General features: G+C 34.6%; 1 protein-coding gene across 3 annotated transcripts in view; it reads right to left on the reverse strand.

Annotated features, from left to right (window-relative positions):
* Positions 1 to 27,671, reverse strand: part of LOC140255477 (BEN domain-containing protein 5-like) — an 812,733-nt gene that overhangs the window by 774,842 nt on the left and 10,220 nt on the right. For all 3 annotated transcript variants that reach the window (XM_072343116.1, XM_072343117.1, XM_072343118.1), the window contains one exon: positions 21,438 to 21,560. In XM_072343116.1, the coding sequence (XP_072199217.1) occupies positions 21,438 to 21,560 (123 nt within the window). The remainder of the gene's footprint in view (positions 1 to 21,437; positions 21,561 to 27,671) is intronic.

Raw genomic sequence — 27,671 nt, forward strand, 5'->3', positions numbered from 1 at the left:
GGAAATTAACCTTGACTAAAAGCTATCAATAAATCTATTGATCAAGTTACATATGAATGGAAGGAGCTGAGGCAATCTCTGCCTCTAAAAGAGGTAGTTTTTCAAAAAGAGAATTACATAAAGTGCTCTTCTGTTTTTGTCAATATGCTGCCAGGTTTTGAAATACTATTTTTCATCCACACAATAAAAATCTTGACAAGTAAGCAACAGGGAAAAAAAATCACTAATACACTTGCAGCTGCATTTCAATCTATACAAATTCTTTAAACAAAAACAACCAAGGAACAGATTGGAATATATATCATTTTCACCGGCTGAACCTGAGATCGAGTCCAAAGATCACTGTACAGTATCAATCTGTATTTTCATGCAATTCCATCTCTTATAAGATGAAATCTAGAAAGTGGAACATTCCCAATAGTATTCATACTTAAAGATCGCAAAGCACATTGAGATGATAATGCAAAGAAATTTTACTGATCTGTCCTAAGTGGAAGCAGAACCAGTGGCACCAAGCTCTGTAAAAACTTTATTGTGCTTTTTTTCAGAAGGAAGTAATCTTTCACACATCCAAGAGTAACGGTTGTCAATTCCCACCAGCTTTATGCTCTTTGTGGAAAGATTTTATAAAAAGTAGTTTAGGACTATTAGGACCAGACAACATCTAAATACAATATGATTCTTAAATAGGAGAAACTATGATGAAATTACTATAAATGAAAATCTCTGATTGTTTTTGCGACCATCGTCTGGACTCCTGCCCAAAGCGTATGTCAAATCAAGATTCATGAAACTTCAAAGAACCCTAAAACACACCTATGCATGTGTAAAAAGTGTAAAAGTAAATGTTTTCAAATTATTGAAATTGTATTAATAAGCTGCAAAGTAACATTTACACTGCTGCAGTTCAATCAATATTTTGAAAATAATCACAATACCCTTCAAAATTCAGCATTTTTAAGGACCTGACATTTCTTGTAAAACAATACTGATGATCATAACGTTCTATCAAAATATTCTGGATTATCACACACGCAAAGCATTTCAAAAGTATATGGCTGGATGCTTCAGACTTCTATTAGTAGTCTCTTCTCTGTCCCCCCCCCTCCCCCACTTCAATTAAGCAAGTTAAAATTGCTGTGCCTTCATTAAATTTTAAAATTTCTATCAATAATGACATCCAAAGGGCAGCAAATGAGTAGATTTTGTGAGTCTAATTGTGGAAAAGGACTTTATAGGGATGAACATCAATTGGTAAAAAGCCAGCTCCCATCAGTGGAAATGGAGATGTACAAATTAATACACAGCTTTGAGAAGCCAAACCATTCTGACCAAAATTAGACAATGTGATAAAATCTAATTGTGACTGACAGTATATCAAAATTTTAGCTTTTACACCTTTCTTATCTATGAACAATAAAGCATATAACATGTCTTCTTGGTCTTTTAAGTACATATAACTTACTGGTCTCCATTTGTTTATTTGTTCTACTATGAAATGATTCAGCAATTGCATTGACAGTGTTGAATCCAAAACTTAGAAATGCTCTTATCTTTTCCAGTTCAACTTTCCTTGGTGAAACACTGATTTAATGGTGTTCCTCTGGATTCATAATAATGAAAGCATGAACTGATTCTCCATACTTTGTCAGGATCCTACTTCAAGATACCCTTTTTCCAGTATTTTTCCTCACAAGTGATACAAGTAAGGTGCACTAGGCCCATTCCCTAAAGAGCATTCTGTCTTATCACAGTGCAGCTTGAGTGATTTGATGAATGTGATGAATAAACCTATGAAACCTTTGTATCAAGTTATATTTTGGAAATATTAATAAACACTGTGGTTTAGACTAAAGCACACCTACAACCTTATTGAAACTTTCTAATTAGAGTCAAAGACAGAATTTATCACTTGCAGCACCTAATTTGAATCATTAGATTAGAATAAAGTTGTGAGATCAGCCTCTGAATCAAGCAAAAAATGAATTAAATAAGGAGGCGAAAGTATTTTCTTCAGTGTAGAAAATTAATACAAGTAAAAGCCTTTGCAAGAAAAGAACTTGTCATTAATATTTTTGGTGCAGTGCTTGGAAGGTTCTCCTTCAATGGAGATTTTTATTATTTTTTATTAAAGATTTCACAAAATAAATTCATAAAATTCTCACATAAATTTAGATGAGGTGGATTAGAAACATGTATATGCATGAAGAACGTACAAAAAAAAAGATACAGAAATACTACATCTCATTTATAAAGACATGAGGTATACAAGAGCTGCTCCAAAAGTAACTCCTGCTATTTTATTGTGTTGGCCCACAGTATCAGAGGTGAATGCTGGTGACATGGCAGTCGAAATTGAACTTTCCCAACAATATCCCATTTCATTTTTTCCTCTGTGTGACAGATAGCAGCAGAGGAGCAGCATGAAAAAATGACATCTGACATGGAAGTATGTATGAAGCAAAGGTGTGAAATTGAATTCCTCCATGTAGGAAAAAGGGAACCCATAGATATTCATCAACACTTGCTAAACATTTATGGAGACCAAACAGCGGATATAAGCACAGTGAGGTGGTAGATGGTACACCTTAGCAGCGGTGACAGTAGTTAACACCCCCACTGATGCAGATTGTTACAAGTATGGCATGCAGACTCTTGTTCATCACTAGTGAAAGTAGCTAATGGAGGTGAATATTTTGAAAATACTGCCTTATGGCTTAGAATTTGCTCTATCAAGTAGCATTATTGAACCCTATGTATATAGAAGGCATTACTTTTGGAGCAACCTTTGTCCTGTTTCTACCACATAATTTTCAGGAACGCTTAAACTAAGAGAACTGGGTTATTTTCTGTCTTTGTACATTCATTAACAAAACCTCTCTCAATGCTGATGTCAGTTTAGAGAACAATGACAAAGCACAACAAGCAATTCTAAATATTTAACAGCCATTATTATTGGACTCAGTCTCAAGAGGTCCCTTCCAATCCCTACAATTCTGTGATTATTGCTCAAAAAAGCCACCATAAGCAAAGTAGTAATAGACATCCCCATATTCTACGAGTATTATTGTGTAAACAGCAGGTTTACCAGTATATATAAGGAAATTATGATAAAATCTTGCTTAAGGAATTTTATAGTTTTGATCAAATCAGATTGATATTTATTCCCTTGCAGCCAAAGAAGCTCATTTCAAATTGTCATTATCAATAAATAGTGATGCTTTTGGTTAAAGGAGCTAAAGATCTTGAGCTGTAAATAATAAAATATCCATGTTCATTGTGTAGAGAAATTGTAAAGAAAAAGAAAAACAAAACAAAACAACAGACTTTTGTATCCCTCTCCAGCATCTGTGAGATTTTTAAGGACTGCAAAAAAATATCAGTAGAGTCCAAGAGTGCAGTATAAATACTCCAAATAAAATAGAAATGATTTAAATATAGAAATAGGCAGCAATAAAGTAGAAGTGCATGAGAGTAGATGGGAGTGTCATGAATGCATAAAAACTGGTGGCCCATATCCTAAGACAGCCATTGTGCACCCAATACACCCAAACCACCAAATCCCCAGAAAAACAGTAGACTACTGATTTCTCTGCTCCCTGTTTATCAACTCCCCAAAGACTTCCAATGACAGATGGGCAGTTATTTATCCACAGCAGTGAACCTTTGTTAAGAGAAAATGAGAATACAAACAATTGTGTATTAGTGTCACGAAACCGAGCTTTTTAAATATATATATATGTGTTATTAGAAGTAGTAGCTCACTATTGCGTATGTACCTCATCTTTCAAAGAAGAGCTTTAAAAGGAAAAGCATTTGGGGAAATCTGTTTGTAATTCACTTAGCATATAATGGGTGCTATCCTAAATAAATAATTAATAAGCTAATAAATAAATTATAAAATCTGCAGCCTTTGCCATAGAAGAAAACACCAGGGCAGATCAGAGAATATGAACTATTCTACTGCACCAACGATGTGTGATTAGGTCTGTATTTAGAGAGAAATGTATCTACTTATTTTGTCCAGGTACAATGCTCAATATACATCATTAAAGGCTGTTCCTACCTCTTGCATGTCAAGTAAGATTTTATTTACCTGCTGCTAGGCATCACAGATGGGCAAGACATTGTAAATGGTTAAAACATAAAAACTACATATCTTTGTTCTGAGTACATTATAGTAGCCTTATTTATCTAATGCTTCCGTCTCAATCTAATCATTTGTAAAGACTCTACATGGTCTAAGACAAGAGACAAAACAGTTCTTTCATCCTACAAGCACGGATATTTCTGTTCATTTATTATGGCATTGCTGTATTTCTGCAATTGGTCTAGTTTAGCACCTGACATAGAAATCTCTTTTTCCAGGTGAATCCTTCCACAGTGTAATTACTAACTGCCACTTGTGGAAAATTATTCGATAGAAACTTTAATCAGTCTCAAGACCAATAGTTAAATTATTTCCTCAAAGACCTCTCCAAAGTCACTACAGCTGTAAATAAGGTTGATTTCTTTATTATTATTAATAAATAATAATAATAAAGTAATAATAAAGAGTAAAAATTGAAAGGCTCTTGTCATCATCTTGCATAGGAATCTTGCTTTTGAGATGGATCACAAGTGGGATTTTATTTTTTTTTTTAATTAAGAAATTGAAAATGATGTAGCTAACATTCTCCTTCTGTATCTTAAGCAAAAGTTTCAGTGAATACTGGCCCAAGATGGATTTTATATAGGACAGGCATTTCTAATGAAAACTTCTACTAAGGCTGAATTTGATCTCTATGCTACTATGAATCTAGTAAATGAATAGTTTGAGGGCTAGAAATGTTATTCTCATTTAAGACACTAGCCTCATTATTTAATTACCTGGAAATAAAATCACTGTATTATAATCTCCATGATAAAATTTAGAGATAATTCTTTTTTTTTTTTTTTTCTGCAACCTAGGCACATTTTTAGCTATTTCATCAGATTAGACATGCACAACTTCATCATCTACCTGCTCATCTGCTGTACTTCCTAGTATGATGCGTTTTTTCACCAAGGTGATTTCTGTGTTCCCCTTTATTATACAGCATTTTGATCCTGGAACTTGTTCATGTACATTTTTCAGACTCCTGTGCTTTGCTATATTACTTTCCCCCAGTCACCAGCCTGCTTTAGAAGCCCTCCTTGAATTCCAGTCATACCAGCAATTATAAAATGCTCATGCCATTTAGAACTCAGCTTTATTCCAGTGCATTATATACAGTTTATGTACAAGAAGCTGCACTATGTTGGTTTGTATGCTACTGATCAAAATTACAGCAGGCTTTCTCACCTGTACCAACATGGATGTACAAAGAAAGCAACTGCTTGTACTCATTTCTTATTTTATTTTACTTTTTTTAAGATCTAGTTAAAGCTTTAACTAAGCAATCTAGTTGATGTAATTTTTTTCCAATCATAAGCGATTATTTAAATATTGACATTTAAATGGCAGCAACATGTTTTTGTCTTCTGCTATAGTTAGAATACTTTACTATATTTGAATGTCTGTCTTAATTTGGGGTTCTATTTTTCCACTTTGCAAATCCAAAAGCATTTTCTTATTATTTCAAAGTATTTCTATGTTTGTAGTAAATTAAACATTAATCTTTCTCTGCAAATGTCAAGTGATATTTAAATGTTTTCTGGCAGATAAATGATTATTAATATTAATGCAATAAAATCACAGCTCTTTGTCCTTTCTTTGATATTTAAGAAAAAATTAAGAATGTCAAAACAGCTCTGTAAGAAGAGAATTCATTGGTCTACAATCCACTCTTCATTAGCCTGAGAGGTAAAAAATTACTGATCTTGTGAGACAATGTGTTTATAGAATCAGAAAGGGTTGAAAATGAATTACTCTATCAGTGGTAGAGTGTGTATCACTTCAATGTGAAAATGCCTTGTTAAAGTTCATTTTAATTTAAAGCCCCTTTTTTGTCATTCAAAAAGCTTTAGCACAATGAAAGAGTCTTTGTCACTTTCATAATTAGCCCTTCTTGCACTAAATGAGAATAAAATCTGATCAGAAGTCCATGCAGGCAAGGTCATAAATCAAACAGAAAAGCTCCATGAACAGTTCTGTAAGATGTCCAAAGGCACACACAGCTTAGAATGAAAGCACTGCAGTCAAGATCTACTCCCAGAAATGCAGTATTTAAAAAAAAGCCCCAATAATATCTGTTTGACAGGCTGAATTTATCTCCATATTCTGTAGCCCTAAAAACACATTTTGCTGTTTAGATACAAAAGCAATTTCAGCACCAATGACAATTCAGGAAAGCAAACAGCTGTTAAAGTTACTGTTACTATTACCATTAGCTAACCAAAGTTAAATTCATTGAACTTAATGCTCTCATTTTAAACTGTGGCAGTAAAAAAATAAATAATGCCTTATTTGATAATTGTCACAAAGTGGGAACAAAACTGAATTAACAGATAAAATTAAACATGGTTTCCTAAGGAGTTTTATACATAAGTGAACATGCAGCTTAGTTTAAATGTAAACTGGATTTTATTCCGCTTCGTTTCATTTTCAGATGCACGTGAAAAAGATATTTTGAGAGACATAATAAAATCCTCAGACTTGGACAGTTATGGTGAGAATGACAGTACATTACGTGGGGATCATCCTAATACCAACAGGAATCCAAACCATCAATATAATGCTTTATTCTCCAGGTTAACACAAATGAAGATTTCATCAGGAAGTAATGCTGGAAGCATATAAAGAGTAGAGGGCAAAGAAAGGGGAAGGTAGACAATGGAGGAGAAGATTGTTAGAAAGAGGAGGTTGGTAATAAAGTATCTGTGCTAGGAAGGATGTTTTTACAATTGGATGTATTACGCTATATTCTAATTTTAAATATTAACCAGCTGAGATGTGTAAAACAACTACATGTGCAGAAACAGGAATTTTTATGAACATATTTATATCCATACAGAACAAGTTAACATCTGGGTATATTTGTGACTTCCAAAACATCATTACATACATTAAAAATGTGCCACTTTGTAAACTTTTGTTTTGTAACATTATTTTCTCTTCCAAAAAAAGCTACTGAAGTTTGAAGTTCTGTATGCAACCAAGTAAATACCAAACTATTTTTTAAAGTAATGGCAGGTTACATGTATATGAAGTGTTCCAAAAATTTCAGGTTACTTTAATGAGCAAAAGTAATTGGATTTCACATAGTTAGGAGACATTAAGAAGAGTTTTCTGAGCAACAGATTTAAGAAGCAATAGCATGAGAGAAAGAAGAACACGCTTACTCCATCCTCATACAGCCTCCCACTTCAGAATACTAACAGTAAATATCCTGTGTTAATTAAGTAGCAGTCCCACAAGTCTGTGTCCTCTTGCCTACAGCCACTTATGCCCAAGTCATGAAAGACTGCCTTGCTTATCAGAAATAAAAATATCTAAAAAGTGCAAATTGCAAACCACTGCACAAACAAGCCAAGTCTTAAAACTGAGACCAGGAGAACTGCTGAATCATGGCCTGAACCTCTGGTTGAACACCTGAGGCAAGCACTGAATCAGCTGTGGGAGCACAGGTGAAGGCAATTCTTCTTTGTGGCCAGAACCACCTCTCCTAAACCTCATTTAAGGGCTGACTGCCACCAGGGAAGCAATCATAGCACCTTTCTGATAGCCAAAAAATGGAATTGCTACAACAAAAACATTATGACAGGAGACCTTGAAGAGTCTAAGACACAGAGACAGGCAAATTTATTTCCCTATATCCATGTAACAGGAGCAAGTCATCTCCTTCCTGGAGAAGAAGGGAAAGTATGGCCTCACAATTTATAAATGTGTTGTCAGTTTCCCTGAATATTTCCATCATGTTGCAGGTCTGATTTGTATCAATCTCTTAAGAAAGACAGGTAGCACCTGGTTTTACAGATACCAGTTGAATCCAAATGAGGAGGAACATAATCTTTATTTTTCAGCAAGTCTTCAGCTGAGATGCGTTATCTGTGTAATTTTTATTCCATATTAAGAAAGTAGTAAGATGAGCAGTCAGATTATTCTCTTATTACTGATGTCTATATATAGGCTGAAGTACACAGAATAGTCAGAGGTGTATTTGAGTCAATAAGCTATTTGCAAAACCTTGGAAGGAGAGTTAAGTGGGAGGATTGGGCTATCTATGCGCATGGTCTGCTGGGATGCTCCAGTATTAACAGATAAAGTCAATCCTGTCAGATACTGACTTTTGTGGTCTTATAGTAATTCTTTGCTATCCAGAATTTTCAACCTATCAGCATGTCCTGTTAAGTTTCATTTAGGATTCCAATTATGTGGATTATGTTTTTAAAGAAGTCTTTATTATATCATGTCCAAGTCTGTTCTGACTGTCTGGTAGGGCCGTAATAATACAACACGAAACAATAAGGACGCATATTTTAAAAACAGACTATGTTTTCTTAAAAGATGCTTGGGAAAAAAATGGAAAATAAATCAATATTGTGAAGTAAGAAAAATGCAGTGATTGCTGAGATGTATTTTTATTGTTTTATGTGCACATGACTTGACCCTGATCAATTACAGCTCAAATATTTCTCGAGTCTTCAAAAGCAGTGACATACACAAAGCACTTTTTCTATTCAGAACCAGTCTTACTAGGTTTCTAAATAGATGTGCTAATTCACCTGTTTATGTAATAACCCAAAGGTGTATCAAACCTTTTCAATTAAAATAAAAACAAACAAACAAAACAACACCCCAAAGCACTACTTTTGTTATATATTGTATTATAGTAATGGTACATACACCCTGACAGAGAATCCATAGCCAGGTCATTTAAATTTAATCTTAAAATAAATCTTTGTTTGTACATAAGAAGCTACTGGTGTACTAATATAAGTCCTTTGGTACATAAAGCACATTTACCAGAAGTTAAAAGGGTTAATTAAAATTAGTTGTTTAAATATATCCAAGGTTAATTGCAATTTTGAGTTTGAATCTATATGGATGAGCTTGTTATAACATGTTCATTGTGATGCACAAAAAAAAATCTCTCTATTAAATGCGTTAGAAACCCTTATTTCATTGCTGTGCAAGGGATTGTGCAACAAGACAATTATCACCTTATGAACTAATTGATTATTCCTGGTTGCTAATTTGAATAATATTCAATCTGTATAACTTTAATAAAGTATGTTTCTTTATTTATGTAGAAATAAAATCATTGATATTTTCTGCATTAATGAAATAAGGGAGAGTTAATGTTTTTGGTTTTGTTTTTTAATGTTACTATTAAAAATGAATAAAATGTAATAAAAGACTTCAAGCATAAGCACCCTAAGAGATACAGAGATGTCATAATGGTTGTTACACTCCAGACGTACCAAGCAGACACTTTCAGTTGAACTTATCTAATCACTTATGTCATCTAGCATTCATTCATATTCACCTCTGATCCTCTGACCAGCAAAACATTTTCCCAACTGCCACATGACTGTTAATTTATAAAAAGTTTCACAAACTTCTGAGTCATTCAAAGACAACAGAAATCACTGTAGTTTTACTGAAATTTTTCCAATGATCTCTGCCAGTAGCCAGGCCCGAAAGTATCTGTCAGCATAAATCCTCTGTGTTGGAGAGAAGTTTTAACATAAGCAGTCTATTTTTTTTTTTTTTAATGGGAAATGTTTCCTGTCTAAAAGAACATGAAGACAGATTAAGGATTTCCTGGTTAATTTAAAATAAACAAATAATAATATTAATAAAATAAAATGGAGAGAGAGATTTTGGAAGGATGCATTGAAAACCTTCTTTCAAGAAGGAATTGTGGAGATATTTGGAAAGGAAAATGAGAGAATGGGAAATCATGGCTGAAATAAAAGGGACTGAAACATTTCCTGAGGAAAATCTAAGTGCAAATATGAGGGAAGGAAATAAATATATCACTAAATCCAAAAGGATAAAGAAGAGCACGGAGATGGGAGTAATGAAAAACAAAATGGATGTTAATAGAAAAAAAATAACAGAGATCTGAATCCGGGAGATTCAGACAACAAGCATTAATTTGATATAGCATTGGATGTATGCACTCATGAAACGAAGCCCAAAATTCTCTCAGCACAGAAGAGAAGATACTCCAGCAATAGCATTTAAAAAAAAAAAATGTAGAGAGGAAACAAAAGCAGCACAGGAAAAGATTATGAAAACCAAGCAAGGGAATGGCAATTATTTGGAGTAAATGAAAATGAATCCATTCTAAAGTTACTGATACAGGAGAACTAGAGGAAATGCAGTGCAATACCCAAAAGTTGAGTTTACAACTTACTATCATCTTTTATCTTCCAGATAAGAGTATAGATTAATTACTACATTGGTGTTCCATTCCTTGTCTTGTCTTTACTGTTTGGTAGGGGATTTGTCTATGACACATTTAGGAGAAATATGTGCATCATCACATCACACTGTCCAACACAGGCACAAACTGGCCAGTTCAGGTATTCTGACAGCAGTGTAACACCACAATACTCAGAGTAAACAATTAGAGAATTGAAAATATTTTATCATATAACTTAACAGCAACATGAAAGATACATGAAAGGCATCACAAAAATGAACCTTAATACAAACAAATTAAAAAGTGCAAATAAGAATAAAGACAAAGGAGGGACATAAGTCTCCAAAAAATTGTTACTCAGACGTATCAAGACTCACCGTGAATATAATTTCTTAAGTTGAAGACCAAAATGCTAAAACAAAAGGAAAAAATCTAAATGTATTACTCCTTTGCTCGATGTTTTTTTGGGTTTTTTTTTGTTTGTTTGTTTGTTTTGTTTTTTTATATTTACATTCATGAAAAAGATTAAAAGTTTTTCATATCAGAAATTTGACATTCATTTACCAACTTGGAAAAGGTTAACAGAAATAAATTATTCATAACAGTACTGTAGCAACAATAAATACTTTAAAAAAAACAACAGAATAAATCATACTTTCTATGAACAAGAAGTTATAAATTTAGTTGAGAGAAACAGAGATGTGATTCTACCACTAATTGCTAGAATACAATAATAAACCCTTAATGCATTAGGGTAATTTACCTTCCCATTATGGTACCATAGTAGTTCCTGGAATTCCAGTAGCTGTCTAAAGAACACACTGTGATAATACATGGTTTCTTCCCAGATTGTTTTCAGAAATACAAACACTAAATCAAAATTAGCATGCTGAAGGCCAAACCTAGAAGGCAATTAGGTTACTAAACAGAATCAATAAATGCAAAACAAACCCTTACATGTATCCAAAATGTTTCCAGAGTACTGTTAAGCTGAGCAAAATATTTTCTGTTAAAAATCAAATGGCATCGCTCAGAGAATAAAAATTTGACATCTGATATAAAAACACCACTTCTGAATTATGTTTTTCAACAATTATTCTTTCAGGACTACAGACTATTACGTATTTCAGAGTCTTATGCCTCTTCATACATTACAGTGGCAGCTAAAGATGGCAAAGTTCTTAATTTGGGTTGTTAACTTTAGAACAGCAGTCAGTTAAGAAGTTTTAAATAACATAGAGGGAGAAGGAAATGAACAAAAACTACCTCAAATGTATTCTAACTTCAAATAAATCAATAAGAAAGAAAAAGAAAAAAGTGACTATCTTCTAGATTATTTCAAAAGGACCTCTGGATATGACCAAGACCATTCCTTTCCTCAGGGCAAGGTCAGTGAGAGCAGAGCACTAAACTGTGCGGACAGCATCCCTTTGAGTGCAGGAACTGATGGAAGTGTTTTAAATCATACTGTGTTCTCACTGCTTCAGCCCCTTTCCTTATTCTTTATAACATCATTGATGGATCAAATTTTAGTAGGTATACGATAAGATATGAAATTTCCTATATTTCATTCATCATTCGGTTTATACAAAACTAATGCAAGGCACACAACATTTCACAACCACTTTGCACTCATTTCACAAAGCTGAAATTTACAACAAAAGGTGCTAGGCAGTCAAGAACCAAGCCTTTTGTGCCGCTGTCTTCTTCATAACAGGAATAAGAATGCAGATTTTTGAACTAACTGAACAAAATACCACTGTTGAGTATAGCAGAGTATTTCAGCCTTCTCCCAGGTGAAAATAAAGCTTTATGACTACCTCTTAGCTACTAAATATTTACTATTCTTATGGCATTTCATTCCGTGTACAGCCATTCTTTCTGATCCATGTACGTACCATCATCTGCATAGAGAACATTTACAAATTTATTCTAATTCGGGATAGCTCTGATTCAGAAAGGAAGAGATAAGAATAAACAGCACAGGGAAGGCAGAGAACTACAGTAGGGAAAGGGCAAGAAGTAATATCCCTAACAAAACAAACAGTACTGATTTTTTTTCCACTGGCACTGCTCTTCCCTGGATTTTCCCTTGATCTGAGAATCCAGCAAGATGAAATTCTGTAATGGTGGTTTGTTTCTCAAGGCTCAAAATCAGAAGAAAAAGAAAAAGTAAAGATGGCTTTTACAGTGCTATCAATTACACCCAGCAGAAGAGATTGACCCAAACCCAACAAGGACTGAAAATTAACCTGGCTCTCTATTTGGATAATCAATATTTCAAAGTGATTATTTCCTTAGTAACTGAAGAACAGTTCACCTGTTTTTCTGTGGAGTAATTGAAGGTTTATTCAAATCCAGGGATTTCTTAGGAGAATTCTGTATCTCCACATCCAGTGCTGTTTTAAGTATTCTTAGTTAAATCACAAACTCAGTTGGGTGTTTTTTTTTTCCCTTGTGCTTTCAACTGCTACAGACCTCTCTATTGTGGCACTGTATATACCTATCTCTATACATTCATGAGTGATTAACTGATGTTATATTCATGTTCGTATTAACATGTGCAGTTTGAAATAAACACAGCTGCATTTATGTCAATGATTTTATATTCAAATATATCTGATTATGCTGAAATAAACACAGCTGCATTTATTTCGGTGATTGTACATTCAGATAAGGATATTTGCTCAATGTAATGTAATGTTCCTTCATACTGGCAAGGACATTGCTATTCTTTCTTATACTTCTCTCTATCATTTTTCCAGCTGGAAAAAATTGAATGGAGCCAGAAAAAGGATACTGGGAAACTTATCTCAGAACCCAGTATACGTGAAAATTCTTCTACTTATTCTGAAAAACGTCATAATCATCCCTGTATGCAATATTTTCCTTGTTGATCTTCTTTATTTTCTGTCAAAGAGCAATTTCAGAAAAAATACCACCAAAATCTGAAAGTTTGATGTAAATGTATGTGAGAAGTAACTAGGAATATATGGCATTAAATCTTGAGATAGGAGCTGCATCAAAGGCGTTTCTGGATAACTGCTGTGAATAATAGCAAAGCATCTTCAACTATTACATTTGTAAGAAATTATTTTGAATGGAAACATTAAGATTTTCCTCCCAGTTATCTGATCAAATTACAGTTTTGAATGATGCTAATGTTGTGAATATGGCTTTTGATCTATTTTTAGAATACAGTCAAATGTAAAAGATTAACATATGAACTAAAAATGATTAAGCATTTAACCATATGTATCTACCAAGTGAGATCAAGGGCTAGCCCACAAACAGTGCCAGAAAGGGATCCCTCGAGAAGAGAGTGGGAACTAAATCATTTAGAGATACCTCTTCTGAATAATCCCTCGATTTACAACAAACAACTTATGAAACTTCTGAGCCAGAAATGGTGTCAGTGAATAGTAGCTCTCAAATGATTTTTCTTCCCTGGTCTTATCAGATGTTTTATTGGTTGAAAGCATGACACACACAAATTAGCATCCACAATATTACAAAGGAATGAGCTTCGCAACTTAATTAAACAACATGTAATTAACCGTTGCCATTCATTTGCCTTCCACGTGTTATCTGCTGCTTCCATCTGATAGCCCTTAATTTTGTACAAAGAGACAGGGAGCTACTGTTCAATATTCAATGTCATTTTGACCGAGAATTACAATTTTATACACCTCCAATATATACTTTGTCAGTTGTCTCTTTTCCTGACTAAGGAGTCTAACTCTATTTGGGTTGTTCCTCAAACAGAGAATACTGAATATTTTCTCTGAACTTAAAATTATCCAATCTAAGACATTTCTGTATCCATTTCCAGCTGCTTATTCTCAGCCTTCTTCACATCAGTCAAAAAGCAAATTGACCAATTCTGTGTTTGTACTTGCTGTGGGGATACAAAAATGGCAAGAGACAGGATGGAAAGGCTAAGTCTTGAAGGAGGCGACATGGTTATCAAATAAACAGAAAATGAATATCAACACACCAACTACAGTTAATCACCTAATTTTTACCAATACTATTATACTATGTAGTTCTTATCACATTGTCATTAGTTCCATAAGTAATTTATATCAATTTTTCCCAAGTTAATATACTTGGCTAATCCTGTATTTGTTAGCTGATGCCAAATCAACACAAAGCACTCCTCCATTTGTAAAGATGTCTTCCATACTTGTTCTGTTTAGATATTGAAAAGGTTAATATTTAGTTCCATTTGAAATGCTGACCTAGCAAGAAAGAAATTAATTTGGCATTACAGCAGTAACATCAATTTCCCATGTAACTTTAGTAATGCTTTTACTGGAAAGAGATTAATATCAATTCCATAAATCATTCACATGCTTTTTCCGGAGTTTGAGACATCTGAGTAATGTCATATATGTTAACTGATATCACTTTGTGCATGCTACATCCATTAATCTATGCCCAGGGTCATCATTAAAAAATAAAAAAATATTAAATCAATCTTTTGTTCTTAATCTTTTTGTGACTTCTAACCTGCAGTAGTCCACAAGTATTGATACTCCAATAGAATAACGCTGCTTTGAACTGGGAACAGACATTTTCAGAAGAGGGAAACATTTGTTAAATTATCCCTGCTGGAAGCAATAACCACTTAATATCTTTATGTGAAATATGGTATAAATTACTGCCAACAAATAAGAAAATAACTAAAATAAACTGTTTCATTAATCAGATACACCTCAATGCCACAAAAGTAGGCTGAAAACAGTCATCATTACTAATTATAATGTATCAGTGCTCATTTATTTTGCTTCCACACTGCATGTGAGCATTCTTATAGAAGTGAAAGCCAAAACAATCTACCTGATCTAGCAATTCTAGCTAAAGAGGGCCTACCACCAAATAGGAAGTCTGGAACAAAACTAAGTTACTGCTCCAAAGAGCAGTTTAGTCTCCTACTGGAATGGTTTAAGTATGCTGGTAGAAAGTAACTTAACCCGTGTATTTCTGTTCCTTTAAATGGACACACAGGCAGGATCATTTTGTTTGACAGTTTTGGAAGCATGTTACAATAGTACATTAGATAGACAAAATGCAACTGTTTCCTATGGCGCACTTCAGTGTTTCTTTGTCCATAATACTAAAAGCATCATCTTCTGTATCACTGTAGTTTCCATTTTATTTTAACTTCATACAAACAAAAAAAACCCATTTCAGAAAATGTCTTTAACTCAAAATTTAGAGTAATTTTGTAATCACAAGTAAGATTAATTTCATCTAATATTACCTGTCTAAAATTACATGTCAAGTCTTAGCAACTGGGACACAACCAAAGGGCAATTCATCTTATACAATCTTTGCTTTTGTTCAAAAGATCTCTTTGGTGGTAAAGCTTAATGGCCTATTTCACACCTGTAAGTGGCTACAATGAGATCAGTGGAATTACAATCACTTACTGCAGGTCTGAGTGTTGCGTAAAGTGTTTTATAAGTGCATTATCCTATTTTTGAAATATAGAAAGATATTTAAAACCTTAACAAGAATGATAGGAGGGTACTTCTCAGTCACATGGGATTTTTTAATAGGTCTTACTTTTTTTCCAGATGATTAAAAATGTTTTCATCAGTACTGAATCTTTATCAGATTTCTAATACGAAGTATTTTATCAACCAGCTGCAGGAAAAGACACATCAATGTTTGTCAAACATATTCACTGTAAGGTGGTGGTACATCTATCAACATAATAATACAAGGCTTACAGTAATTGAGGTTGAATCTAAAATTTTACAGAACTTTAATTACAACCTTTTGAACATAAGCCACAATACACAAATTACCCAATCACAACATTTTTCATAAAAAATAAGAATCCATCCAAAGGATGGAAGATTTAATGACTCTTGGCGGAGTTCCACTTCTGGTTGAAATGAGAATAAAAGCAGACGGCAGCTTCATTTCTAATTTCAAGAAACACAGTATTTTTAACATTTAAACAGCATTATATTCGACTAACAAGCCAAAATATGTATTTTCAAAACCTTATAAAAAGCCCCTGTATTTAACAGTATGAATGCTGAGATTTAAGAACCTCTGTGAGCCAGTCTTACTCCTTCAGTCCTCAAATGTAATGATAAAGCAAGCAATTTGAGCCACAAGCGGCAGAAACTGTCACATTTGGACACTGGGGTTTTGTTTTCTGTTCCTTCCTATATTGTCCTTGCAATTCAACACCTAACAGTCTACTGCTAACTCCTGCTTACTGTGCTCCCTGTGACATCCTTCCAGGCAAGACAGAATGCGCTGTCGTTAATCCAGAAGTATGTACAGGCCAGACAGACTGACCAACACTCCTACTGAGACTGACAATCCAGATGATACTAAACAAAAGGAACAATACTTGAATTCTCCTTGCTTTGTTCTTCTGTGAAGGCATAGCTGGCAGTGTCAACAATTCTCATTTGCCAGGTCTCTGCATCAAAAATCAGGGGAAGGAAAAGCCATATCCATTTTTATTCTGCCTTCCAACCCCTTGTGACTAAGATGCAAAGACAGCTATACCCTGAAAAACAGTTTTTTGTACTGTGCAAAGAATCTCTGCAAGCCTCTCTTGTACACATGTATTCTCCGCTCAGAGGAAATTTAGTCCTAACAAAGCCCTATGACCAGTGCAGTGAGCAAGATGACTCCTCAGTGGAGGTCATCTCATACAGACATCTTGAAGGCTGCAGAAACACAGTTTGAACACATGCCAGGGTGTGCCATCCTTTGTACCCTCCTAGAACAGTCTCTAGACAGCATTTCAAAGAACAAGTATCCATGTTGTCTGATGGCACCCTCTAGAGTACTCCAAGAATCCAGCACACTTGAGGTTTCACCTTATTTATGAGTTGATTGTGCAAGGAAGTCTGTTTGAACACTCAGAGAACCCAGTACACCACCAACATTCTCAGACAATAACGTTACTTCAAATCTGTAGATTTCAATCTCTCCATGTCTTGTGGTCATTTTAGAGCTACAGAATTATTTCTAATACCTTGCAACATTGTACTCTGGCCTGTTCAGACATGCTTTTGGGTTCAAAAGAAAGTTATAATGTAACTATCAGCGATAGGTCCTTCCTTCTGAGTCCTGATATTAAAATAGTATTTCTGTAGCCTGCATAAGTTATGATCAAACCCTTGAAGTTCCCATGCTTCAGGATCATTGCCCAAGTCCTCCCTTTTGTGGAGTCAGAACATCAGACTGGCACTCATCACAAAAGGTTGAACTGGCATCTGCACCATAAAAATACCAGTTACTTTTTAAAGACCAAGACATTTGCTTCGTGTTTTCTTTGTTCACTTTGCAAAACAGATTTGAAAGGTTCCATGTGAGTCATGTAAAATTAATCAAGAATTATTACCTTCTGCAAAAGAAAGCAAAGCTGTTACATAAGTTCCCAGAAGAAAAAAAAAAAAAAAAAAAAGAAAGCAGATTCTTTTTAAACACTGGGGAATATTGGGGTTTATAACCTCCAAAAAATGATCACATAAAAACAAACCCTAGCCATAAAACCAAATAGGCTACTGACTAAACCAATGCCATCAGAAATAACAAGCTCTAAGCCAGCACAAGATCGTACAGGTAACAAGATAAACTGAATTTAAAAGTCATTTAGATCCTCACAAAACAAAACGCCTGAAATACCAGTTTGCCCTGAAGATGTTAGAGTGCCAGATTCCCTGAAGAGCGTCAAAGTCTGGGCCTGACACAATTAGGAAGGACTTCTTCGTATAGCAGGGGTGAACACAATCCTTTCCTAGAAGCATTTTATTTTGCAAAATTCTCCAATTTTCCAGAGCAGAGGGTAAGAGAAACATTTACAAAGCACTGCATTATTGCAGGATAATTTGATAATGTTTTAATGAATGATAGCAAAAAAGAAGCTATAACTAACCCAAAAACATACATTTCAAATATGACATTTTTTACCTTTTTATGAATTCTCTGTAGAGAAAAATGTGTGCCTATTCCATCCCAAAACTAACTCAAGTTCCTTGGGAAAAATCAGCACCCAAAAATTACATTGTGACATATGAGTACAAGAAATCTAAATTTTCCTCTTTCACACCAATGATAAGGGAATGTGAGAAGTTTCTATTGGACTCATAATCTTAATTATTAATAAAAACAACAAGGAAGCTTCTAGTTGTTAGAACATTAGCTTGAACTAAGGGAACACACATTCAAATTCCTTAGACATTTGCAAGTTGATTATATTCTCTCTCTGCTTTACTCCTCCATCTGTTATTTATAAGATAAATGATTCAACCTCTATTCTTCCTTTTCAATTATTTATTTATTTTACAGTAAATACTCTTTCACTACTATTAAATTCATCTAGAATAAGTTAAGTGCAAGCTACAATCTGGTTAGCTAGCTCCTCTGAAAAGGATCTGGAGAGTATAAAGGATCACAAATTTAATAAAAGTCAATAGTGCCATGCTATTCTGAAAAAGATTGGACCGAGTCACATAGAAGTAAATAGATTGCAAGGCATATCATGCAATAAAGTCTACAAGGTATCGGCATCAGCATATCCGAGTATCATGTTCATCGAGGATCACTGCATGTCAAGAAAGGCATGGAACAACTGGAAGCAGTCCAGAGGAAATAAAGAACGAGAGGAAATTTGGAAAATATGGCTAGTGAGGAACCATTGAAAAAATAGCTGTTATTTAACCTGAGGAATGAAAGGTTAAGGGAAGATAACAGCTTTCCACTAAGTCAAAGAAAGGAATAATCTGCTTTTTGTACCTATCATTCTGGAAAAGAACTGATGCATTTTTGGTGAGAACAGCTTTCATGGAAAGGAAAAGTTTCTTATAATGAGGAAACAGCACGATCAGAGTGGATTGCTGCTTTCTTATTGAAATGTTCCTCACTAAAATTCTCTACAGGAAGGGAAGGTAAATATCTGCCAGGAATAGTAGGAGTAGTACATTTTGCTTTTCAATAGAAGAGTGGACTAATAAGAAATCACATCTATTTCAGTTCGATTGTTTATGATTTTATAAAAACAGGGTCCTTCTTAATAGCAAAATGGGCACTGCTTTTCAAATTACATGAAAACACCTCTGCCTCAAATTCACACTTCTCAACACTATTTAATACAATAATGACAGCTGTTATAATAAAATATGAAAGCATAATTAATAGCATTTCTTTTACATGCATTAATATTTTTCCTATTTTCTACATGTTCTCTGTTCTAAAAAGGAACATACATTTCTGCAATATAACATCAAAGAGTCATTGAAAAGACTAGAAGAGAACCTTCAGTTCTATCAACCAGACATTTCAAGATGATACAGAATGTAAAGAAAGGAAAACCACTTGTGGAATTGCATTTAATATGGCCTTTATTGTGAAAGGAAATATCAAGTTACTCCCTGGGTATCAATGTCCAGCCAGTTTTGCTTCATCCTGTCATAATTTCATCAGGACCACGACCACTTCCAGAGAAAAACTCCAGCGTGCAGGAGTTCAGTGCTCTCAGTGTGGTCCTGAATGGAGCCAGGAGTTGGTATCCATGATCCATGAGGGTCCCTTCCGAGTCAGAATATTCTATGATTCTATGAAGTGCTGTATATTACTCTTTGGTTGATAGTAGGGGGTAGATGAACTGTTGCCTTAATAACAATTTGATCAAATACTCAATAATCAGTTAATTTGTTTTGACCCATTAGCTTACTGTAAACAATTATTTGGCTGACATAACAATAAAGTGAATTTACAAATTAAGTGAGTATTATTAGTATTCTTGCTAATACATCATCATCATGCAAAAATAAATGAAGTTATTAATTTTATTCATATTTCTATTTTGGAGGTGTCTGAATATGCAAAGCAACATCAGAGACTCATCATGCTACAGTGTAAACACAGTATTTCATATAGCATCTGCCTCTACCACATGCTATAACTGTCAAATTAAGAACCTTACCTTTGAACTACATCAGAGCTTTATTTTTAAATTACAATTTATTCTACTGTTCAAGAATTGCAATTTCACCACCATGGCATTCTTCATATTACTTCACATGTAATTTCATGGCTGCAATTGATCCTTCTTTTCACTGCACAGCAGCTTCATACAATAAACTAAATTTCTTAACTTAGCTAATGGACAAATGCCATGAACTGCTTTCAGATTTAAAAATTCATAAATTGATATCTGTTATGAAATAGAATGCAAAATGCTTTAAGAAATGTGTTAATGTTTGAACTTTCAGAGATACACACTAGAAACTCTTTAGTAGTAACTGTGTCATTTACACCTTTTACACAAAATAATCAAAGGATTTAAATAACTCAGTTTAATATTTATCCAGGAACTGGCAGCCTCTATTCTACCCTGAGGCATGGAACTCTTCATAAAAACCTCATTTTACATGACACTCTAGCAGTTTTGGCATTCCTCGCATCTCTCACATAAACCATGCTGGAAACTATAGTTTATCTTGCCAAATGCCTTTTGTACATATGGTGTTTAACAGCACTCTGCAGGTCTGTAAGCCAGTAACAATAGATGTAAGCTAAAAATCTGGAGACGAGCATATATGTAACATGAAGATTTAAACTGAGTTATATGTTCATATATATTATCTGTATACCCTCACACACATACAAACATACATCATTAAAAAGATTATTTCAATTAGTATTCTAACTATAACTCTTGTAAAAATAGTTTTACTCTTTCCATTTGAAATAGCTTCCTAAAAATTAAATCTGCTCCCATTGAAATCAGAGGCAGAACTTGCAACAACCTCAGAAACACAGAATTCAGCCACAAGAAACACAAATAAGGAATGTATTTGAAGACAACATGTACATGTTTGTAAGATTCTTTAAACTATGTAAGGACAGGCTTGGTACTTTGTCAGGTTAACCTCTTTATAAATGTTACTAGAAAAATAATTCTAATATCCTGATCTTCAATTAGTTGTCTACAAATACTACATGTATAATTCAATAGTTCAATACCAATCTTTAAAATGAAGACACTTTATATGAAAATGAGTGATGTACGTGTTACTATACTGACAGTTCGGCAACAAAATAATGCTGAAAAATGCTTACCACTTTCAAAACAGGCATCAAATACCAGATGTCCTTTCTTAGGCTGTCCAGAATAACCAGCTGGGAGAACAGTGTACTTGTTCACGTTCCCTGCTATGATTTCATCACCTCCTATGTCACTACCTGTTGCAGCAAAAGTAGAAACAAACCATGAGTATGAAAACAAAACAAAACAAAACAAAAATAGATAGATGTGCTTTTCTAAGTACTGTGGAATTTGCACCAGTCAATGAACTTTCTCATTTCAAAGTTCACATAAAACAACATTGTACATTAAAGCTTCCCTAGCAAACCACACAGTCTGATTTCTTGCATTTCCACAGTTGAACAGTCTCATAAGCAATGAAGTTTAATCCTCAACAGAATCTACTTTCTTTGACTGGAACTATAATACACAGACTTTGCACTGACTCCCTAGAACTGAACACCAACCACAGCATATTCCTATGGGCATTAATGGGATCTTTTTCCTGCTGCCCGTTTTCATGCATCTTATTGTAAATCTAGAATCTCTGAAAACAGTTAAGTCCCATTTGAAAATGTAAGGGTCCTAGAAGAGAGATACATGCAAACCTTGCTTTCTCAACAAAGAAGGCTCAGAAAAAGAACTTCAGCAAACAAAAATTTCAAAGATATATTTTTTTATTTCAAGATAAAATGAGGACATAAATTTGCTACGCTACCACACGACTTTTGTCAGAATACGCCATTAGTGTATATATTGAAAGCCTTGTCCTCTCAGTCAAATTATGCTGTCTAGTAAATTACAGTGTGTGCAAAATTTGTTTCCAAATAAGAATGCAAAAACAGTGATTTTTTTTCATTTGAGAGATGTAGAAGAAAATAATTTAATATTTGTATATTGCATTATACATTTTAATGAAAGAGATATATAATAATACAATTAGCTGTTCATTCTTCCGACATTGGTTCATCATTTTCTTCATTAATTACTACATAAATGTTTAACAATAGAACAACCATACTCTGTGTTAGGGAAAACTAGAAGTAAACTTTATGTCTTCATGAGCAGAAGGTGTATGATGGAATAATGGGATGATAACACCTTATTTCACCGTGATAAATACGGCTACTGAGGCTTCTAGAAATAGACTTTTGGTCTGTACTGATTTTTTGACATTTAAATGGGTTATAGGTGATGATGAATGTGACATAAAGCTCAATTTGTTTTATTTTTATATTGAAAGCTATTTCACACAAATGTTACAAGCAATTCATATTGCCCTGAATGATGAAAACAGCTTATTAATTAAAAGTGACCTTTCCATACATAAATGTATTCCACCTCTTGAGGCAAAACACCTTAGCTGAGGTAACAAATCACATCAGTGTGTTAATGACACCACAGCTAAAGGGTCTGGCAGCCCTTCCATTATACACCCATATTTTCAGGTATATAAACCCAGATTAAAAAATACGTATATCTATGTCAACACTTGGCATATAAATTTGCAGACTTCCAGGGAGGAAATCTGAAACTTACTTTGTTTGAGAAGTCCTGTAACAGAACAGACAATTTAGATCTTTTCTTATTTTATCATGACACAAAAATTGATTGAGAAATTAAATACTGTGTATTCTTATTTTTTAGCCAAATTATTATTTGCAACCTCAAGGTTATCAGTTTTAGAATGAACGTTTACCCATAGATATCAATTCACCAGTAACTTTTTTCTTTAAGTGTAGAATCATTTGCTTTACCATATTTTCAGCCACGTTTTTTACTCTGCAGAGTCTAGAAGCTTTGCTGATACTTTTTGCTTAAAGGCTGGTGGCACCAGAGGCAGAACTAGACCTGAACAGGGCATCCATATGTATGTATGGCCATGATCATGTCACTCAGCACAACTTACCCCTCTGAATCATGCAATCTCTAATTAATAACAGTAGCCACAGAAAAACTGTCTCCTAAGTTGCAGCTCAGTGCCACTTTGATTAAGTGTATCCATATTCATTCATATAGTTCATTGTTTGCAATCCAACACACCAAATCCAAAATACAAAGCAACATTCAGGGGAAACCTGCAGATCTCCCCCAAGAATGCTGGAGTAGCCAAGGACCAATGTGAAAGATGGGAGGTGGGGAGTCAGCTGAGTACAGCAGCAAGATGACTGAACTTCTCCTCTTGGTAAACACTCACAAGTCTCAATTAAAAATTATAGACTTCTTGTAATTCTTAAAAAGATTGCTGGGAAATAGCACTTAGAAAAACATGAAATGTGGAAATATAACAGTACTGCCATTTTAAGACAGCTGTAGGACAAACAGACAGTACTACACAACATTACGTCCCAGCTAGCCTGTCTCCCTAAACTGATAACACCTAAGCTGAGCTTGCACTGTTTTATTACAAGATGAGACATGGTTTCACACTTGTCTGTTCAGCAGGTGCAGCAAGTGTTACTCATAATACATTACAGTCTTTAGATGGTGAGAACCATGTTACATGGTGCCATAAGACCCCTCCCTTTCATAAGTGGGGAGCACCAAGTAGCTGCTCCTGGATGATGGCAAAGATGCATAAGCAAATGTTGTGGAGTAGGACAGTAGCACTTCAATCTCAAACAAAATGAAAGGGGAAAAAGAGAATTAACGTAAGAACATATCGCATTATTCTCAAGATCAAGTTGTCCTTCGGAAAAAAAGGTTAGATAAGAAAAATGAAGGTAAAAGTAACTTAGCAAAGAAATTTTCTCATACTGTAGGTCTTATTTTGTCAATTATTTTTCTTATAGGTTGAAAGACACGTGGCTATTTATTCTAATTCTTCATATCTTAAACAACTGGAGTCTCCAGCAAATCCCCAGGATTTACTTTTACCACGGTATTAAACTTTAATGGCAATTTTCTATCAAGAATAAAATCTGTAGGTATATGAAATCTCAGTAAGTCACTATACAAGGTTTTAAAATACAATCTGGACAGTGTCTGTGGGTGTCTGCATTCGTCACTATTGTCATAGTGGATAAGCTTCACATCAAAATAGTGAGAATAAACAGAATCAGTTACAAGGAACTGGGATTCTGAGCAGGAAGACTTTGGAAACTTCCAGAGCTTCTTACTACTCTCAAGCTCAGAGGGTAAAGCAAACAGTTTTTTAATTTAGGCAAAGCTGAAATCAGTATTTGCTATAGTAAACATCATGCAAATTTAGGTACATTGTCTAAAAATACCCTGCAGCTTCTAGAGAAAGTAAGTAATAGTTATTCCCTGCACTGGGTAAACAATGAACCCACTTCCAGCTGTGATGAACTTCAGAACCCACGGAGATGGCAGCAAGCAGTTATCCCCATGCTACATTAAGTAGTGGAGGGCACAGCTGCATGAAAACAGACACAAAACTTTGCCTGGAAAATGCACATCATACTCATAAATAGGCTTACTGCCTAACAAGGATAAATGAGTGGAAAGGTAAGACAACATGAAAAGATCCAATAGCTGCAACTGATCTTTGTCTAAGTGTTTCTTTAAACATTATAAATGTCATCAAGACACCCCTCAGCTCATTCTGTCGTCAGGACCAAATTAGGATTCTTGCTGTTGTTCACAAAGGAGAACTACTACTGCTGTTAAGTTACCACTCTTAACAACAGGATGAACAAACAAATTGATTTCCAAGTATGGCAATTTTTATTTTAATTTCATCTGTTCTGCACAGTCAAAAAATAAGTAAAGAAATCCAGTATTCTCCACAGGAAATGAACAAAGCAAGTAAACTTGCGTCACCCTTGATTATTAACCCACCGTAGGCTGGCTCTTCTAGTCAGTTTCAAACAACCTAAATATTCTACTTTGGATTCTGTTCAGAAGAGGAATTAAATCCTGAATGACACATTGTTACAAACAGAAAGATTAAAGTGGCAGAAGGGCAATACAGGAATATAATAGCAAAGGGACCAGCACAGATAAGATGGTATTTCAAAAGAAAAGCAAATGTGCTCACTTGCCACCAAATGCCTAGGCTCACAGGAAGGACTCCCCAAAGAAGAAATCTCCAACCAAAGATCCTTCCCCAGTGGCAGTCAGTCCTTAAATGAGGTCTAAGAGAGGTGCAGCCAGGCTCTACCCCTTGTGGTCACACAACTGAACTGACTCCACCTGTGCACCCAGGGCTGACTGGGTCCTTTACATTCCCCATATGGATATTGGCCAACTGTGATGAAATCTTACACTGTTTAAAGACCTAATAACCAGATTCTCATCCTCCAGAAGCCAAGAGAAGTTTCCAAGTATTGTAGCAAAGACCATCATCAACCTTGAGCAACACAGTTATTGTAAGCAATATGCGTGCTTAAGTGAATGTGGATTCTTATGGACTTATCTTATGGACAGTACAATTTTCAATAAACAGAAATATGCTCAGATGTTCAACAGTAGCTCCTAATAGCTTCTGAATGGAACATGTCCATAGATGAATCTTGTTCAACTTATGTTCTGTAATAGAAACTATTATGAAGGACATGTCAACAACAGTTTCTCTTCCACTAGTCAGAAAACTGCAAACTGTAATTTTATCAAAATTATTTATATCTGTATTTATAGGGGAGTTCCAAGAAATCTGTACTATTAATAGCTCATTATGTTCCACTTTTCTTTGAATATTTTAATTAAAAGATTCACTTAACAATGTTCCTAAACTTCCTCAACACTGGTAGAACTTATGTCGGCTACCAGTTCTGAATGCTCTACAGCTATCCTAAAAATTATACAGGCAGCAGCAGTGAGGAACTTGGAATTCCAGTTCCACTGGCTTTGGTCTTCACAACCACGCATCCTAGAGAAAGGAATGGGCATGACCATCAGAATCTAAATGCACTGCATAGTGTTGTCGATCTGAAATTTACTTAACTCACTGCCTCTGTAATCAGAAGAGAAAAGGAAAAAAGTACATTAAGACTACAAATCCCAAGCTTTTGGGAAAAACACCCTACATGGTACCAAACATACTTGATGTCTTGTGTTCAGGTACTGCATGCCCATACTGTTACCTCTGCCTGCTTTACAGGTCAAGCAGAACAAGAAGGATGTCATAGTACTACGTTCTCTCACAGCTTGGTCTAGTTCTAAAAAAAAAAATAGTAACATCTTGTATTGTTATTTAGAAACACAATTTGAAATGTAGCATCTTTACAGTAATTGTCACTTCAACTACTTTACTCCCACAGTTTGACCAACAGACTGCTTGTCAAGAGACTGTCTCACAACACTAAGAAGATATTCATAACCAAGAACGCATACAAACACAATCTTTGCAAAGATTACCAGGTAAATTCTAAGTTTTGCAAAGGTTCTGAAACTACTCAGGAAAAATAAACTGCCAGCTCATGTTAACAACTAGAAGAAGCGTATGGTAGACTGTGTAAATAAGAAGGAAGCATTGCCATTATTTGTTTCTCGTTTTTGTATGTTTTTACTTCTACTGAATAAGCTACTTCTTCTACAGAGGCTACCAAGCAACAGACCCTCTTAGCCTTCTAAATGCAATTCCTTGGCTAATGCACCATTAGTTTTTTCTTTTGGGTCAGAAGGCCAAGTACACCTAAATACCTCATGCTTCTTTTGATATATATGTCCAAACTGATATCCTTAAGCAGAGGTACGGCATCCAAACTGAGAGTGGAAAAAGTCTTGTTCTTATACACAAATAGATCGAAGTACAATGATCAGTGAAGATGTTCACACGATGTCTGTACAAAGGGCTTGGTAACACTGCAAAGAACATTTTGCTTGAGGGCTCATTTTGAGTAGTCAGTAGGAGGCCCAAAAGGAAGCAGAAACAGAAAAGTACATAAAGGTGCTTTGCCCATGACAAAGCTGTCAACTTACTGGCTGATTAAGCATGAAAAGATGATGAGAAATCCATAGTACCTAGTTCATTATAAGATAAAATAAAATTAAGAAATGGATCCAGATAGAGATGCAATTATCAGTCCAGGGTCATTTATACCTCCTTTCTGAAACCGAGTGAAGAAAACTGAAGACAACATCTGGCCCTGAACACTGATCCCTCATTTCCAGATACTTGTAATACCTTATGAGTTTCTAGGAAAAGAGAATATGACTTTTATTTGTTTGTTTGTTTTATAGGTAATATTTGTTTCCAGTCTTGAACCTAAAAGTGTAACTTCATTATTTACCTCAAGAATACTTATTTATTATCTAAACATGGACGGTATCCACGGATATATATTCTTGTCAGATGCAAATGGAAA

This window comes from Excalfactoria chinensis, chromosome 8 (assembly GCF_039878825.1).
Source record: "Excalfactoria chinensis isolate bCotChi1 chromosome 8, bCotChi1.hap2, whole genome shotgun sequence".
Taxonomy (NCBI): Eukaryota; Metazoa; Chordata; class Aves; order Galliformes; family Phasianidae; genus Excalfactoria; species Excalfactoria chinensis.